The following is a 17,207-nucleotide window of genomic DNA, read 5'->3' as shown; positions in this document are numbered from 1 at the left end:
TTGCATTATCTTTGTGTAATATTTAAATTTGTTTGATGATCTGAAACATTAAAGTGTGACAAACATGCAAAAAAATAAGAAATCAGGAAGGGGGCCAACACTTTTTCACACCACTGTATATATATATATATAAAATTTATTTTTTTTAATTGAACTTTCAAAATGAATTCAACAGCAAGTTCTTCACATATTTCTCACATTTAAACATTTTGTTAGTACAAATTGAAACTCAATAAATAAAAATAAAAAAATAGCTTAAAAGAGAAAGAAAAAAAATAATGGGCATCACAAATATGTTAAATTCATTTAGCAGAGACAGTTCTTTGGGCTTTTCGATTTTTTTTTTGTTTACTTTACAGATTCCAAATAATTTGAAAATGAGCAAAATTGGGTTTTGAGTTACTCCATTTAGTTTGATGAATATAAAATTTTCCTAATAGCAAAAACAAATCAATATTAAATATTTTTCTTTTAAAAAAGTCATATTCAAGATAAATTTAAGACTAGGATGCAGTTCGTTTTATCACTTAGAAATTGTGACATCTCAGACCAAAACAAAGATGAACAGAGACATTCAAAAAATAAATGCAGGATAGACTCTTTCACAATTACAAAAAAGAGCAAATCAACAATTTTTGTCACCAACAATTTATAAACGCTCCTTGTGGTAACTGTAATCCTTATGCAGCATTTTGTTAGCAACTTACATTTTACAGCACACATATCATTCAGAATTCATGGTTGAGGAATTACTCCTTATGTTAAAGAAACTTGTTTTCTGACATAATCAGTCACATGGAAGCTTTTTATCACACAAATCTTTCTCTCGCAATTCTGAGAACAAAAGTCAATTTATGAGATATAGTAAAAAGTCTAAAAAAATAAAAAGGTAATTGCGAATTTTTAATCTCACAATTCTTACTTTTTCTCGCAATTTATATTTATATTTATTTTTATTTAAATTTATTTATATTTTTATTTGTTTCTCGCAGTTTATATTTCACAATTCTGACTTTTATTCTCAGAATTGCGAGTTTATATCTTTTCTGGGGTTTTAAAAAACTGTAACGAATCAATCCACTGAAGACGAGCGTAGTGAAGAACCCAGGTGCAGTTTATTTACAGTGATCCAAACATCCAAACATAATCCAAACAGACGAAGACTAGAAACAATAATCCGTGACTTGACTTGACATGAACAGACTTGATGAGGTATGAACAGACTTGGCATGAACAGACTAGACTCACCAACAGCGGGTTACAACTTCAATACACGATGAAAGACAATTGCAACATGAGGGCTACTTATAGCAGACAAGAGGGTCACATGACAAGAACAAACCTATGGGAAACAAGACACATGACTGGTACAACCAATCAGAACATGACACATACACAAGGCAGAGATACATGAGGGCAAGGGAAGCATGACACAAACAGGGTGAAACAATTACAAAATAAAAGACATGAAAACATGAACATGAACCAAAACCCAAACACCACATTACATTAACAGACATAGTCATTTAGAACTACATCTTAACTAACATTTTAAGTGAACCATATAAGAAAATATCATAAAAGTATGATAGCCTATATGACCCACTTAGAAACAAATTAACAACAAACAAACCTTTTATTATTATAACGCAGGATTCTTTGGAGACATTTGTTCACTAGAAAGTATACTTGGTTAAATACCTGCATAGAAATAGAAATACGTTCTTTGAAATAATTCAATATACAAATCAAGATTTTGATTTATCCCTCCTGAGAAAAGCAATTATTATCACGTGACATCGCTGTCTATGTCCTGTTTCAAACTTGACAGCATTTAAAGTTTTTATTTTAAAATAGGGGAATTATTCTTTAGACCAACCTACCTGACCAATCAGAGACGGTGTTCGGGCTGTTCGCCCCGCCCACTCCGGTCACTTGACTGTAGCTCCGCCTCTTTTACCTCCGAGAAGAGCAGAACGTTTTCTGCATTCAACAGGAGCACAAAACAAATGTTCGATACATCAGTAAGTACTAACGTTTTATCATAAAACTTGTTTTAATAAATGTGTAACATCATTAATTTGACTGTTAGTCAAAGTGAGTAAGATCTCAGCTGTCAGTTTGCATTGCTAAAGCTTTGCTTTTGTTTACGATGGTCAAAGTGTAATTGTCACGGGTTTAAATGACACATACAGTAAAAGTATAGGGGCGAAAGTCACAAAAACATAATTTTCATGACTATTAATTATTTATTTATTTATTTAATGTGTGTGAACAGTGGTGTGTGTGTGTGTGTGTGTGTGTGTGTGTGTGTGTGTGAAAATTAACATGAATAATGAGAATATTTTAGGACATTTGCTGACCATGAGGTTCCACAGGGGTCTGACTGTGACATAATTTCCTGTTTTATGGTTGTCTTGTCACATGACAGTGAATAGGCATCTTGCATCTAGGTTAAACATTCCATCTTTCCTCATATTTTCCATGTTTTTCTTTCAGCAGAAGGCAGAATTGCCCAAAAATGACCTCTGACTCCGTCGACCCGTACATCTTCACCTCTGACACTCTGCCCTCCGACCCTCGCTTCATGCCACCACTGGCCAACGGGCTGCTGGGATGGAGAGTGTGTGATTCAGTTATGCATATGGGCGGGGTATATAACGGAGAAGGCGGGACTTGTCACCGTGGCAACATTCCATGTCCGCTGGTAGTTCAAATGAAGATGGCAGAAGTGGGACGACACACGTACAAGTTAGACATGCGCACAGGTTAGAATGCATACACACACAAACTTGCATATAATACTGCATTCGATCCTACAGTTCAAGACTCTCTCTCTCTCTGTGTGTCAGGTGTTTTCTCTCATACCGTGGTCACACCTCATTTTGAGACCGCTCAGGTTTTGTACGCTCACCGGCAGCAATCAAACCTCCTGGTCATGGAGGTTCTCTTCAAGTGCTCTGAAACCAGCGCTGAACCAATCACGATTCAGCTAGAAAGTTCTTTCAAGCCCCTAAGTGATGACATTGTTTTCCAGAATGCACCGGACTACAAGGGTGGGAGGTACTTCTTTTTTTATATAATATTTGAATCCTGAATTGAAATTTACAACAGCGTTTATAGTGCCATGTAAAAGAAATAAATAAACCTAAGTTTACAAGAATAAAGTCATAGCAATATGAGATTAAAGTCGTAGTATTTTGAGAATAAAGTCAAAATTACGAGAATAAAGGCATAGCAATATGAGATTAAATATTAAATAATGAATAAATATTAATTATTCTCAAAATACCACAACTTGAATCTCATATTGCCACGACTTTATTCTTGTAATTTTGACTTTATTCTCAGAATATTATGAGTTTAAACTCGTAATCTTTCATGGCACTAAAACACCGTCGTAGAAATTGGACTTCTTTCTTGTATTTAATTGTATAATGAATTGCAATCACTACATGTGTCAGGTGTAGTAGCGGCAAAATATTTTCATATAAAAATATTCATATAAAACCAAATGTGGGTGTGGCTTAAACCAGAAGTTTGGTTAAACTACATGAAAAAAATTCAATGTAATTTTGTTCCTATCATAGTGTACATATAGCAAATATACCTTGCATAATTCATAAAATGATTTATTATTTATACTAAATTTCTATAAATTTATTTTAATAATTAAACACAACAATAAGCATTTAAATATTTTTTAATGATTAAAAATAATGCATTTTATTATCTATAAAATATTAAGTATTAAGTAACATTAAGTATAAAATATTATAAAAATATTATTTATATATATATTATTAATACTAAACGTTAAATAAAAGAAAAAAGGTGTTTTTAGTAGTGTATGTTTGTTTGTTTCCCAGAAGTGACCTTTTTTTTCTCTCTTCAGGCATGTTTTTGGACAGACCATCTCTGCAGAGGTTCCTGGAGGAATCCGTCCATTTGTGCACCTGATCTGGACGCCCATCGCATCCACTCTTACCCTCCCATCCGACCAGAGCCAGTTCAGCTGGGTTTTCCTGGTTGCCGTTGCCGGTAGCGATGAGAGCGTCCAGTCGTGTTATGATACTGGTTTGGGACTTATTGATACTGGCGACTTACGCCCTTCTCACCTGCGAAGCTGGGCGGAGCTTTGGAAGGGGGAGCAGCATAGAGGTGGAGGGAGCAGAGAGCCTGAACCGCGCTCTGATTGGCTGCATGTTTTATCTTCTCAGCTCATTCTCATCTTTAAGTGAGGAGGCAAACGCACCGTTTGAGTTTGGAGGTGTCAGTCCTGGGGGTTTGTCAAACGGGAGTGAAGATGAGGATTACCATGGCCATGTGTTCTGGGACCAGGTGAGTTTAACACATTTCATCAGGGACAGCATTGGGGAATGTTACTGTTTATTAATGTTTATTAATTTTACTTTATTTATTTTTTATAATTAGTTTTATGATAATTGACATTATGCTACACCTGCTGTCAAGAGAAACCTAACTTGCATGGAACCCCTTCAAATATGATGATCCCTTTATAAAGGACCCCCTTTCTAAAATATAAAGACAACAAAATAATTTTGTACATGAAAATACATTTACTGTGTGGGAAAAACAGTACCATTTCATTGTAAAGACAACATGTTATTTCCAGTACTGATAATTATAAATATAGTAAATAAAATAAATGATTCTAAAATATTTCAAAATACTAAAATATTTCAAAAGAAAATACACACATTAATAAATAAATATTTTCTTTTTTTTTGTGTGTGTGGAAACCATGATACAATTTTTATACTTTATTTATTTTTTTTACATTACTTTCAAACACAACAACAATAATAATTAAAATACCTTTTAATAATTAAAAATAAATAAAATAAATGTTACATAAAAGGAAAATATTAAGTATAAAATATAAAGTATTAAGTACTATGAAGTGTGTATATATATATATATATATATATATATATATATATATTTATGAAGTACATAATATATATATATATATATATATAACAATACTTTATATTTTTGTGGAAATCATGATCTTAATATGATTTTTGATGAATAGGAAGTTCAAAAGAACAGCGTTTATTTGAAACCGAAATCTTTTGTAAAATTATAAATGTCTTTGCTGTCACTTTTGATAAATTTAATGCATTTTTGCTGAAAAATTATAATTATATGACTTATTAATTATTGAGTTAACACATTAACTTCATAAGTCCTAAAAATGCATTTACTACTTTGTGTTTTTTTTTTCTATCTCAAATTTTACATGGACTCACCGCCTGTTTGAAAACCCCTTTTAGATGAAGGTTTTTATTTTGTCTGTCTGGCTCTCTGGCTCCGCCCGCAGGAAACATGGATGTACCCCAGTGTGGCCCTCTTTTATCCCAGACTGGCCAGGGCTGTCCTGGAATACCGTGTGGGAACGATAGAAGGTGCCCGAGCAAACGCCCAGCAGATGGGCTACAAGGTACAGTGGGTAATTGTCCTTGAGTTATCTGTAGCTTTTATATTATTTAAATTTTTCTACCTTTTTTTTAATCAGGGATTGAAGTTTGCATGGGAGAGTGCGGTGACGGGTCGTGACGTTTGTCCAGAGGACATTTACGCCGAGCAGGAGCTGCACATCAATGGAGACGTGGTTCTGGCTTTCCAGCAGTACTTTTATCTCACGCAGGTACAGATTATACACACTTAAACACTGTACACCTGGGCCAGAAATGCATCAGAACCTCATCTGTGTCTCATCCATCACACAGGACCTGGAGATGTTCAGGGAAGGACGGGGCAGTGAGGTGGTGTGGGGTGTCGCTGACTACTGGGTTTCACGGGTAACATGGGACCCTACTAACCAGCAGTACCATATCAAAGGTAAACAGTGGCATCATCAGTCAGGAACGAGGGTTATTATCATGGTCTAAAACCAAAACTTTTGAAAACATGATTGTTAACTGAAATAAAGCTGAAATAAAATATACATATTAGATGAAAAACTTAAAAAGAACAAAAAACAATAAAAGTGACAAAAGCACATAACAAAATTACAAAAAAATTAAACAAGGTATAAAAATGAAATTTTCATAAAAATACAATAGTAAATAAATAACACTAAAATAACACTGGTCATGACATCATCAGTCATGCATGCATTCAGCAACTTGAAATAATGAATGAAGTAACTTTACAATAAGGTTCCATTAGTTAATGTTAGTTAATGCATTAACTCACATTAACAAACAATGAATAATACATTTATTACAGTATTTATTAATCTTTGTTAATGTTAGTTAATGAAAATACAGTCTTTCATTGTTAGTTCATGTTAATTCAGAGTGCATTAACTAATGTTAACAAGCACAACTTTTGATTTTAATAATGCATTAGTAAATGTTGGAATTAACGAACTAAGATTAATAAATGCTGTAGAAGTATTGTTCATGCTTAGTTCATGTGAACTAAAGTAGTTAACTAATGAACCTTATTATAAAGTGTTACCTATAATTTTTATGGTAAATACAAAGCGGGACAAAAAGATTAAAAAAAAAAAGTATAAAAAAAACGAACTGAAAAAAGTTTAAATAGAAGCACTAAAATGAACTGGAAATAAATAAAAACTAAAACTCAAATAAAAATCAAAAGAACAAAAACAAACAAAGAAAATTACAAAAAAAAAAGAAGAAAAAAAAAAGGTATATAAAAACTAAAGTCTAAAAAACTAAAAAAATTACAAAAAATAAATATTAGTAAAGTATAAAAAACTAAAAATATTAGTAAATAAATAATACTAAAATAACACTGGTCATGACATCATGAGTCATGCATGCATTTAAATACTTGAAATAATTTTTTAAGTAACGTGGAACTTTTTGAATTCACACAATATTACATCATATTCGTTTATAATGATTCATAATGTTTTGTGGTGCATTCAGGGCTGGAAAAACGAATGAACGAGTGCAAAGGGAAATAAAAAAAACTTGCTAAGTGTGTTGTTTTGATATTGTGCGTAAGCTTCTTTGTGAGGTTTTGCGTTGTTTGTCCGTTAGGTGTGATTCCTCCTGATGAGTACTACTTCACTGTCGACAACTCCGTGTTCACCAATGCTGTCGCCCAGCGCAGGTGTGTGTTTGTGCATGATCTCTCGTAATTAGGGTCATTGATTTGAACAAACCCTTAACCCTGAGTACTAAATGTCAGTGCATAAGATTTCTCCTGGCGGGTGATTAAACAGCCAAAAATCACACAATGAATATTGAGAGTATTGGGAGTATTTTTCAGAACTAGCAGGTTCTTTCGTTCTCTCTAATGTGTAGTCTTCAGTTTGCCGTGGAGTTGTCTGGTCTGTTGGCACACGCGGCTCCTCCCGCTTGGCAGGACGTTGCTGATAAGATCAAAGTACCCTTTGACCCGGAACTGAAGTATCACCCAGAGTTTGACGGCTACACGCAGGGTGAGACGCCCTCATCAGCTTCATGCTCGTGGTGTAGTAATCATTATATTCCCTGATTCAACTTTCTAAACAAACTCTCAGTGCTGCAGGGAGGAGTCCTCAAACCTGAAAATGAGACGTGTTTTTGGGGTTTTGGTTACAAGTTTGTGTTTACAAAAGCTCAAGATATTTTCACCTTTTATTCTAAAACATAAAATACATCAGTAATACACCATGCATTATTATTTTTTTAAGCTTTTACTTTTCTGACAAAGGTTAAATGGGCCTACAGAGGTTGTTGGGGACAAACAACAACAACAAAAATAATTAATAATTAATTAAATACATTAAAATAGTTAATTAATCAATAAATATATTGGTAACACTTTACAATAAGGTTCATTAGTTAACATTAGTTTACTACTTTAGTTCACATGAACTAAGCAGAAACAATACTACAGGATTTATTCATCTTAGTTCATGTTAATTTCAACATTTACTAATGCATTATTAAAATCAAAAGTTGTGCTTGTTAACATTAGTTAATGCACTGTGAATTAACACGAACTAACAATGAACGACTGTATTTTCATTAACTAACATTAATAAATACTGTAATAAATGTATTGTTCATTGATGTTAGTTAATACATTAACTAACATTAACTAATGGAACCTTATTGTAAAGTGTTACCGATATAATAAAACAAATAAATGCAATGTAATAAAATTTATACAATTTCCAACTTGTAGATATAAAGACTGAAAGAGTTGTCAGTAGCATAATGGTTGTGACGCTGAAGGCATGCAACTGTAGTGTAGTTCATTTATATGAACTACGTTTACTTTTTTACTTCTGCCGATTGTTTTTAGGCTTCAAAATTCATAAAAGTGTTTTGTTATGATGAACAAAACATGTAAGAATCATAAACTTTGTTGGTCACAGAACTTATTTTCTGCAGTACTATTGGGTTTTTGCCGTGGGAACCAGGGTGATGCTAATTTACAAAAATACATCATCGCTGTAGCCTTATATACATGTGACATAAATTCTGAATAACGTTCATTGCTAAATTTTACATTCATAAATGTACATTTTGTAAAAAAAAAAAAAAGTGCATAAATGTACAAAAATGTTTTATTTTCAAGACAAATGTTGATGTATATTTGAATTCTTTAAAGAAGTCTAATAATTCAGTTGCTTGTAATTCTCTTCTATGGTGTAATAAAGGGACCGCTGCTTTATATTCCTCAGGAAATCGAGTCAAGCAGGCAGACGTAGTGTTGCTCGGATACCCGCTGGCCATGTCCATGACCCCAGAGGTCAGACGCAATGATCTGGAAGCGTATGAGGCTGTCACGGATCCGCTCGGACCGGCCATGACATGGGTAAGTCACACACTGTGCCGCAACCATCATGCTCTGTGTGTGTTTCTATTATTATCTGTTCATTTTATTTCCTTTTTTTTTTTGCACACTATATTTTCTTGTAAAATGTTCAGTAAGTGTAAATAAGTCTATATGTGTGTCTGTTCGTAGGGCATGTTTGCTTTGGGTTGGCTTGAACTTGGAGAGGCTGAAAGAGCCCAAAAGCTTCTGCGGAAGTGCTTCAAAAATATCCAGAAACCATTTCAGGTACATTTTTGCACTATGCAATATGTATGCTGTGCATAGTACACTGAAAAAAAACAAAAAAAAAACAATTTCGCTCAGAAATTGCTAGTAAATTTAACAAATAATTACAAAGAAACTGCAAGTAACATGTTAAAAATAAACATGAAATTTTGAAGTAGACAAATTAAAATAATATTTTCTTGTAAATCCATTAAAATAATCTTTGTTTTATTTACGGATTATTATTATTTTGTTTTTAATTAGTGGAAAATAAGTACGCAAGCAGAGCACACTCTATGGAATAACGTATCCGACAATGCAATGCAGAATGTGACCTTCCTTTTTCAATTATATTTTGCAAAAACATTTTTTTGTATATTTTAAAAATTAAAATATATTATATTTAAAAATTGCATTAAATTTAAATGTAAAAAAAACTGACATTCAATTTAAATTCAATAAAAAATATAGTGCCCAGCACACACATATCATTCGTTATGGAAGCTTGTTTCCGCCACAGGATAAAAAATTTTTATCTCATAATTCAGACTTTTTGTTCTAGCAATTTATATCTTATATCTCACAAGTTCTGTAATTTTGAGATACAAACTTGCAAATGCGAGAAAAATCTGAAGTGTGAGATATAAAAAGTTACAGTTACCTTTTTTATTTTTTATTACGTGGTGGAAACAAAAAAACAGAATTGCGAGACGTAAACTCAGAATTTAGATGGAAAAAAGTCCGAATTGCGAAATATAAACTTGGAATCCTGAGAAAAAAGTTTACAGTATATCTTTTTTCTTTCAATTGCGAGTTTATATCTTCCAAATCTGAATTTATATCTCACAATTGTGTCTGAATTGTGAGATAAAAAGTCACAATTAACTTTTTTTACTGTTTTATCCCGTGGCGGAAAAAGTCTTCCATATTTGTAGGTGTGAAGGATGAAAGTACAATGAGAAAATATATAAATCCCACACGCTGCTCGATTAAATTTACATTTTAAAAACTGTATACAACATAATTAATATGCAACATAACATAAAGTCGATGACAACAGTGAAACATTTATTGTTACATCCTGTGCATATATGTAAATATTTAAAGCAGTATACTGTACATATTACACGATATATACTAATTAATACTCTAGTATTTTATGTCAGATATCTCCATCATCTGTATTTCTCCGTTCTTTGTGTAGGTATGGAGTGAGTCGGCTGATGGCTCTGGGTGTGTGAACTTCCTCACCGGTACGGGCGGCTTTCTGCAGGCGGTGCTGTTTGGCTACACTGGCTTCAGGTGACAAAATCACTGCCAACTTAAAGAGACAGTCGCTTGATCACATCCAGACGTCACTGTGTGTCTCGTTCCTGTCCTGTGTTGTTCAGAGTGCAGAGGGAGCATCTTGCCTTCGCTCCGCTGCTGTCACAGGAAGTTGATGCACTCCATGTGAAAGGTGTGAGCTACCTTGGCAACAAGATGGATTGGATGGTGAAGCGTGGGGAAGTGAGCGTTTCAGTGAGGAAGCCTGCAGAGGAGTCTGGGAGTCAGGAGCCGTCCGCTTTTGAAGTTGTCCTGAATACTGGAACTACAATCCCACTTACTCCAGGTAATAAACAGCAGTAAACAAATAAACAGACCATCAACTATTATTAGCAATTAGTGGTGTTTGCTATGGCAGTGTTTTTTTTTTCGCTAGAATGAATGAATTCGTTTAATGAATTGTTATCCACAGGACAGTCAGTGAGGTTTCCGCGGCAGCCTGGTCAGATCCGTAAAGTGAATTCCGGTTCTTACGGCTGGCCTGTATGATGATCCACATCCACAAACACTTTATCAAGCCTTGAATAAATCATTTCTACTTCATACCTTTCATATTTCAAATATACTACATTTTACTTTAATAATGTACTCTGATAATGCCAGATATATGGATTATTATTATTATTATTACTTGAATCACGTTATACTCTGGAAAAATTATTTACAATAAAGATTTTAAAAAGTAATTGTATTTTTTTAAATTAAATTTTGAAAAGTCTTGAATTTTGAAAATTGACACAAATCAATGCATTTGATGGAACTCAAGTCTTCCTTTGCTATGTTGACGAGTGCTATCATAGTACGTTTTTTTTTTTTTGTGGTCATTTCTTTTTATAATGCCACAAAAAAAAGAAATGAAAAATCTGTAATATTTTTAATAATTGTTAATAATTTAATTATTAATATTGATAACCTTATTGTAATGTTATATTTGTCTAAAATGTACACATCAAAATACATCAACATTTTTGTAGTTCTCTTCTTACTGCATTTTTTTTTTAGCTTTTTCACCATTTTTTATTCTTTTGATGTTTTTAATCCATATATACAATGTTTAAATGTATTATATATATATATATAGAGAGAGAGAGAGAGAGAGAGAGATTAATATATAAATTAATTATTAATATATAAAATATATAAGTTAAATATAAATTAAATTAGGTTGATAAATATATATATTGCAAGTATTTTACAGTTTTAAGGCATTCATTTCAGCTACTTCGAAATAAAAATGTAAAATAATTTTTAAATGCCGCAAAACTTGAAATAGCTTTAAGAAATCTACATTTGTGTACTCTTGACTGAAAATCACGTCTGCTGTCGAGCGTGGTTTCGTGCTACGTCGTGTTCTTTCGATAATTTCCGTTTTGATTCGGTAATTTCCGCTTGCTCTCCTTCCTGTGTTGATCCCCCGTCCCCAGTAAAGGCACTCGGAGGCCATTATCCTGCAACCATTTTCTTTTCTTTCATACCTGAAGAAAAATAAATCGTTTTTATAAATCAATTATTTATTCGTGCAAGTTGACCAAGCGCTCGTTGGACACCTGCATCTTTACAAATCGTGAGGGACGCGCACCTCGCCTCGACAATCCTTCGGATAATTTCGGCTGCTTTCGTGCGCCGCTGTTTTGAAATGGACGCGACTGAACCGGCGGCGAAGGCACTCGAGCTGGGCGACGTGTCTGCGGGAGAGGCGGTAGGTTCGGATACCGAGTCGGAGGCCGAAGTCGCCACGATGACTGTGATGGGAGAAGCGGGAAACATCGACATCACCGAACCCCTGCCGAACCCAGACGATGCCGAAACGGCGTTTGCCGGTCAGTGTGCGCATGCGCAAATCATACGGTCTTTTAATCCATTATACATCATCATCTTTTTTTTCACTGATTAGAATAAGGCTTGTTTAACCAACGTTAATATTATAATATTTTGTTTTGGGCAAACAAACAATTCTCGTCACATCAAACTCTTCAAAAGTGATGCTGAAGACGTTTATAAATTTTTTCAACATTGATAATAGTTTTTATGGTAAGGTTCATTAGTTAACTACTTTAGTTAAGATGAACTAAGAATGAACAATACTTTTACAGCATTTATTCAGCTTAGTTCATGTTAATTCTAACATTTACTAATGCATTATTAAAATCAAAAGTTGTGCTTGTTCACATTAGTTAATGCACTGTGAATTAACATGAACTAACAATGAAAGACTGTATTTCCATTAACAAAGATTAATAAATACTGTAATAAATGTATTGTTAAATGTTCATGTTAGTTAATACATTAACTAATGGAACCTTATTGTAAAGTGTTAGCGTTTTTATAATGAGTGCCAATAAAAATTGAAAATAATTGAGCAGCAAATCGGCATATTAAAATTATTTCTGAAGGATCATGTGACTCTGAAGACTGGAGTAATGATGCTGAAAATTCAGCTTTGCATCACCGGAATAAATTACATTTTACAATATATTCAAATAGAAAACAGTTATTTTAATTTGTAATAATATTTTATATTATTACTGTTTTTACTGTATTTTTTATTTAATAAATACATCCAAAGAGACTTCTTTCAAAAACAAACCAAATAAAAAAAATAAAAAAAATATTATTATTAATTAGGGCCCGAGCACTGTTGGTGTGAGGACCCTATTGGAATTGCTCCGTTTCTTATTTTTATTATTAAATCTTAATTATTCAAGTACAGTACGTCATGTGCACAAACACCAGAAACATTGTCGTCTACCCAAAGTCATATAAAGTTTGTGTTTTTTCGCAGAGGTGACAGCCGTCACGGTTGGGGATGTCCAGAGTTCAGATGAATCTGTGTTCACATCTACAGTCGCCACAGCAGCGTCCATCCCTGAACACGTGCTCGTAAGATAAAACACTCTCGCTGGTCCACTCTAAACCTATGCATGATTTAAAGTTAAAAAGGCTTGAAATTGACAGTATAATTATGCTTGTCTTTATGCAGAATACATTATTTTGTCAAATACTAAGATGGAAGGAACCCTAGAATTTATTTGTAAATAAAGTCACAAAATAGTGGCAGTACCATGTTACAGTCAGATGACAATACCATGGTACTTTGATAGAAACCAAAACTGTGGTACTGTATGATTACTATATTTTCCTATACCATGATAAAACCATCTTGCATGTCCAAAAATGTTTTATTTGGATAACTTCTGTTATAATTAATGTCAAAACATTAAAAAATTAAGAAGTATTCAATAATGTTAATTTTAAATAATGTTAAATAACTTGAAAACACATATCAAAATGATGCATGGCTGAATTATTTATTTATTTATTTATTTATTTGCTTGCTTTTTATATAAATACACACACATGCATGTATATATTTAAGAAAAATATGTTTCTTTTATATATTAAATATATTTATACATGATATAAATTATATTAATATAAATATATACATGTAAATACATGTAAATATTTTCAAAATATATACTGTATGTGTGTGCTTTTATATATACATAATAAATATACACAGTAAACATTATGCAAACAAAAACGATATTTTAGTTAACATTTTAGTATCATTTATTTTAGTTATCATTTAGATTATTTTATTATTTTAGTGTCATTTAGATACTATTATAGTTTTTATCAGTATTTTGAATTAGTTTTTTTTTAATAATTTCATTACGTTTAGTTAAAGGTTTAGTATTTTTGTGTAATTTTTATTAGTTTTAGTTTTTTTATATAATTGTATTATATATATATAATTTTATTAATATTATTATTTATACAATATATACTTTATTATAGTTTTTATTGATTTCTGTAGTCATTTTAGTACGTCAAGTTAAACTAAATGAAAATGAGAAAGGTTTTCTCTTTAACTAGCTGAAATAAAATAAAATTTTATTATATTTTATTTCATTTCAGGTAGGGTTTATTTTATTTCAGTTAACAAAAATAGTTTTATAGTTTTAGATTTAGTCCAAAATAATCACGGTAATACCGTTTATTTTTAGTTAGTGTGAAATAAATGTTAGGACAGATATGTTTTGGATCAAAATAAAAACATCAGATTTAATATGTCTTAACTGATTCATGTAGACAGGCAGAACTACACTTCAGATCGGAGACAGTCTGAGTACCCAGAAGGCCACGCTGATTGTGGTGCACACGGATGGGAGCATCGTGGACGCCACAGGGCTGAAAGGCACCGCAACACCTATGACACCTGGTAAACTGGACTGTTAGGAGCTATAAAACTAGACTTAAAGCGGTCCTATTATGCTTTTTCACTTTTTCAACTTTAGTTAGTCTGTAATGTTGCTGTTTGAGCATAAAAAAGATCTGCAAAGTTGCAAAGCTCAAAGTCCATTTCAAAAGGAGATATTTTATTTAACAGAAATCACTTTTCAAAAACTACAACCAATGACTAGTTTGGACTACAACGCATATTTTCTGGGATTTGTGATATCACAAAGATCGACGAATGGGACGAGACCTGGTTGAGCTGCACTAGAGAAGGCAACGAGTGTTATCACTATGTCGGAGACATGCTAGCTTTCCCAAGGCAGATGAACTTAGAGTGGTTACAATCATCCGGGTTTAAATCGCGCTCAAATTGATTTGATTTTGAGCAATATTTACACTGAAGCTAGCAGGTGGCTATTCTAGTACACCCCCAAAACAAAATCAAGACTTTGTAAAAGAGCATAATAGGACCCCTTTAAACTAAATGAAATACAGTATTTCTATACGCGTGTGTTTTTCCCTCTCAGGTCCTCAAACCCCGAGCACCCCTCTGACGTCTGGACACGATAAGGACGTCTCTAAGTACAACTGGGATCCGTCGGTTTACGACAACGAGCTCCCCGTGCGCTGCAGGAACACCAGCGGGATTCTGTACAAAAGCAGACTGGGCTCAGGTACACAGTCGACACAAGAGTGCGTCACACGACTAACACTAAGCCAGCTGTGTGTTTCAAAACCTCTCAGGAAGTGTGCAGGAAATCAAACACATGATCATCTGCAGGTTAACAAGCTGTCAGGACAGTATTGACAGTATCAAAGGCTGCAGCCTAATTTGCATTTGGGGGGAAAAACTAATTGCGATTTTGCTGTTCAAAAAAATTGTGATTTAAAATGTGATTTTAAAAAACTACGGGTTTGCTGTACTTGTTTGTAGGGCTGCACAACTTCAAATCTTTGTGATTATTTATGAATATGACTATAAAGCAATAATTAATAACAACGATTATTATTACTTTTATTATGATGATTATTACGGAATAAATACATAAAAATACTAAATATTTCACTTCAAAATAAAGAAATCAAGTAAGTGAGTATTTAATAAAATAAAGTAATTATAATTTTATTTGAAAGAAAACTGTAAAAGTACAATGCTAATATTTATGACTATTCATTTCTTGATTTTCAAACTTTAAAATTATTATTCATTTATTAGTTTACAAATTATTATATAATTTTTTCTTAAATACTTTTTGTTTTACAATGAAATATTACAATAGTAATATTTTGTCTTTTTAAGTAATTAAATTTTATTTTGTAATTATAATCACAATAATATAATTAAAACAATACAATTGTTATTAGTAGTAGTATTTTTATTATTAGACTTTTTTTAGTTGTGAAAAAATGGTGAGGAAAGTTCTCACAGCAGATTTTAAATTAAAAACCTCAAATTATGAATTTTAAAGTAACGTATTTGCTAGGTGATAAATATTACATGAAAACACAAAATAATGCACAAAAATGAGGTAACACTTTACAGTAAGGTTCCATTTGTTAGCTATAATAGTTAACAAGAACCAACAATGAAAAACACTTGTAAAGCATTTATTAATCTGAGTTAATGTTCATGTCAACATCTACTAATACATTATTACAATGTATTTAGAAAGCTGTATCTGTTATTATTTACAGTGTTTACAATATTATTTAATGGACCTGAGCTGACATTAACTAACAATGAACAGTTGCATTTTTTATTAACTAATATTAACACAGATTAACCAATACTGTAACGAATGTATTGCTCATTGTTAGGTAATGTTAGTTAATGCATTAGTCAATGTAACCTACTAAGGACTTTATAGTTAAGTGTTACTGGCTTTATAGTGTCAAGACACAATTTAATGATGTGATAGTAAGTCTTACATACATGCCTTTTTTTTTTTTACAACTAAAAAGGTCAGAAGAGAAACATCACAAACGGTTTTTCAGCTGCACAAGGAATTGTGGGTACTATAAGCCCAAAGACATGAGAAATCCACTGGAAAATAGTTCACTATCTGGGCTGCTTTGGCATACTGTTTTCTATGTGCCATGATTTAAGACACACTCATTACTATACAAGGACACATAATATAAGAATTGAGACACAGCCAGTGACTGATCTTTAATCTTTGACCTCAGGGGGCAAAGGACGCTGTATCAAACACAACAATAACTGGTACACCCCGACAGAGTTTGAGGGTATGTCAGGAAGAGCAAGCAGCAAAGACTGGAAGAGAAGTATCCGCTACGCTGGCCGACCTCTACAGTGTCTCATTCAGGTCAGACCAGCCTCACACACACACACACACACACACAACTCTGTATAGCTATCTTTGCAAGGACATTCATTGACACAATGCAATCTCTAGCTCCTTATCCTAACCCTACCCATCAGAACTAAGTGCCTCAACCAAACCCTTACCTTAAACCTACCCTTTACCCAATTATAACCTGACCCCTAACACCAAGTCCTGACCCTCAAACAGGCCCTCACAAAGATAGCTGTACAAGTGCTAACAAACACACGCACACACACACACACACACACACAC

The 17,207-nt window shown here is 32.8% G+C and overlaps 1 protein-coding gene and 1 pseudogene across 1 annotated transcript in view; both read left to right on the top strand.

Moving 5' to 3' along the window:
- Nucleotides 1-1,984: 1,984 nt before the first annotated feature.
- Nucleotides 1,985-10,854, top strand: LOC107655141 (acid trehalase-like protein 1; annotated as a pseudogene).
- A 771-nt stretch (nucleotides 10,855-11,625) lies between these two features.
- LOC107655140 (deformed epidermal autoregulatory factor 1 homolog) overlaps nucleotides 11,626-17,207 on the top strand; it is an 18,835-nt gene continuing 13,253 nt past the window's right edge. Inside the window, exons 1-5 of the mRNA XM_016442561.1 lie at nucleotides 11,626-12,185; nucleotides 13,148-13,245; nucleotides 14,461-14,590; nucleotides 15,135-15,281; nucleotides 16,795-16,934. Coding sequence (XP_016298047.1) covers nucleotides 12,002-12,185; nucleotides 13,148-13,245; nucleotides 14,461-14,590; nucleotides 15,135-15,281; nucleotides 16,795-16,934 — 699 coding nt within the window. The 5' untranslated portion in view covers nucleotides 11,626-12,001. The remainder of the gene's footprint in view (nucleotides 12,186-13,147; nucleotides 13,246-14,460; nucleotides 14,591-15,134; nucleotides 15,282-16,794; nucleotides 16,935-17,207) is intronic.

The sequence above is a fragment of the Sinocyclocheilus anshuiensis genome, unplaced genomic scaffold (genome assembly GCF_001515605.1).
Source record: "Sinocyclocheilus anshuiensis isolate Anshui unplaced genomic scaffold, SAMN03320099.WGS_v1.1 scaffold779, whole genome shotgun sequence".
Classification (NCBI taxonomy): Eukaryota; Metazoa; Chordata; class Actinopteri; order Cypriniformes; family Cyprinidae; genus Sinocyclocheilus; species Sinocyclocheilus anshuiensis.
The sequence above is the reverse complement of the archived record's forward strand: the minus strand, read 5'-3'. Positions and strand labels throughout refer to the sequence as shown.